This window comes from Apaloderma vittatum, unplaced genomic scaffold (assembly GCF_000703405.1).
Source record: "Apaloderma vittatum isolate BGI_N311 unplaced genomic scaffold, ASM70340v1 scaffold15407, whole genome shotgun sequence".
In the NCBI taxonomy this organism is placed as follows: domain Eukaryota; kingdom Metazoa; phylum Chordata; class Aves; order Trogoniformes; family Trogonidae; genus Apaloderma; species Apaloderma vittatum.
In genome coordinates, this window is record NW_009724666.1 from 16907 (window position 1) to 17443 (window position 537).

Genomic DNA, 537 nt, shown 5'->3' on the forward strand with positions numbered 1-537 from the left:
GCAAGGAGCTGCTGGAAAGCTGGGCATCATGGCCCCGCCGAAACCCAGGAACAGACAATTCCTCCAGCCTTCCTATTCCATAGTGTAGCTGGGAAAATGTAAATAGTGTATAAAAGCAAGCGCCGGAGATGGGATCATTGTTCGTTACGTTCTTGTTTTTTGTTAAGCCTTCTGAGACTTGTACGTTCATCAAGTACAAAAACTCATGTTAAATAAAGGTGGGGTTTTTTAAATTCAGGTTTATTTGGAGTTTTCTTTTGGCTGTGAACAAAAAATAAGTGTTCTGACTGGTCCTAGAAACCCTGGGGTTTTGGTGGGAAGGCTCCGTGCCAGCCGGCGCTGCGCTGGAGACCGCGGACCCGCAGCGGCTGGTGACCGAACCGTGCCTCCACCCCCTCTGCCCTGCTACTGCCCCAGGTACTTCAGAGCTCAGCAGCTGAGCTGCTCCTCTGGAAACGTCAGTCTTGGGCTGCTCGCCTGAGAGAGAAAATACATTTAAGGGTTGCAAGTTTCAGATTTTAGGCCCCAGATTCTGGG

At 50.1% G+C, this 537-nt stretch overlaps 1 protein-coding gene across 1 annotated transcript in view; it reads left to right on the forward strand.

Moving 5' to 3' along the window:
• The window catches only part of BLM (Bloom syndrome, RecQ helicase-like), a 15772-nt gene extending 15684 nt beyond the window's left edge, over positions 1-88 (forward strand). Inside the window, exon 21 of the mRNA XM_009872612.1 lies at positions 6-88. Within this exon, the coding sequence (XP_009870914.1) occupies positions 6-88 (83 nt within the window). The remainder of the gene's footprint in view (positions 1-5) is intronic.
• Positions 89-537: the final 449 nt, after the last annotated feature.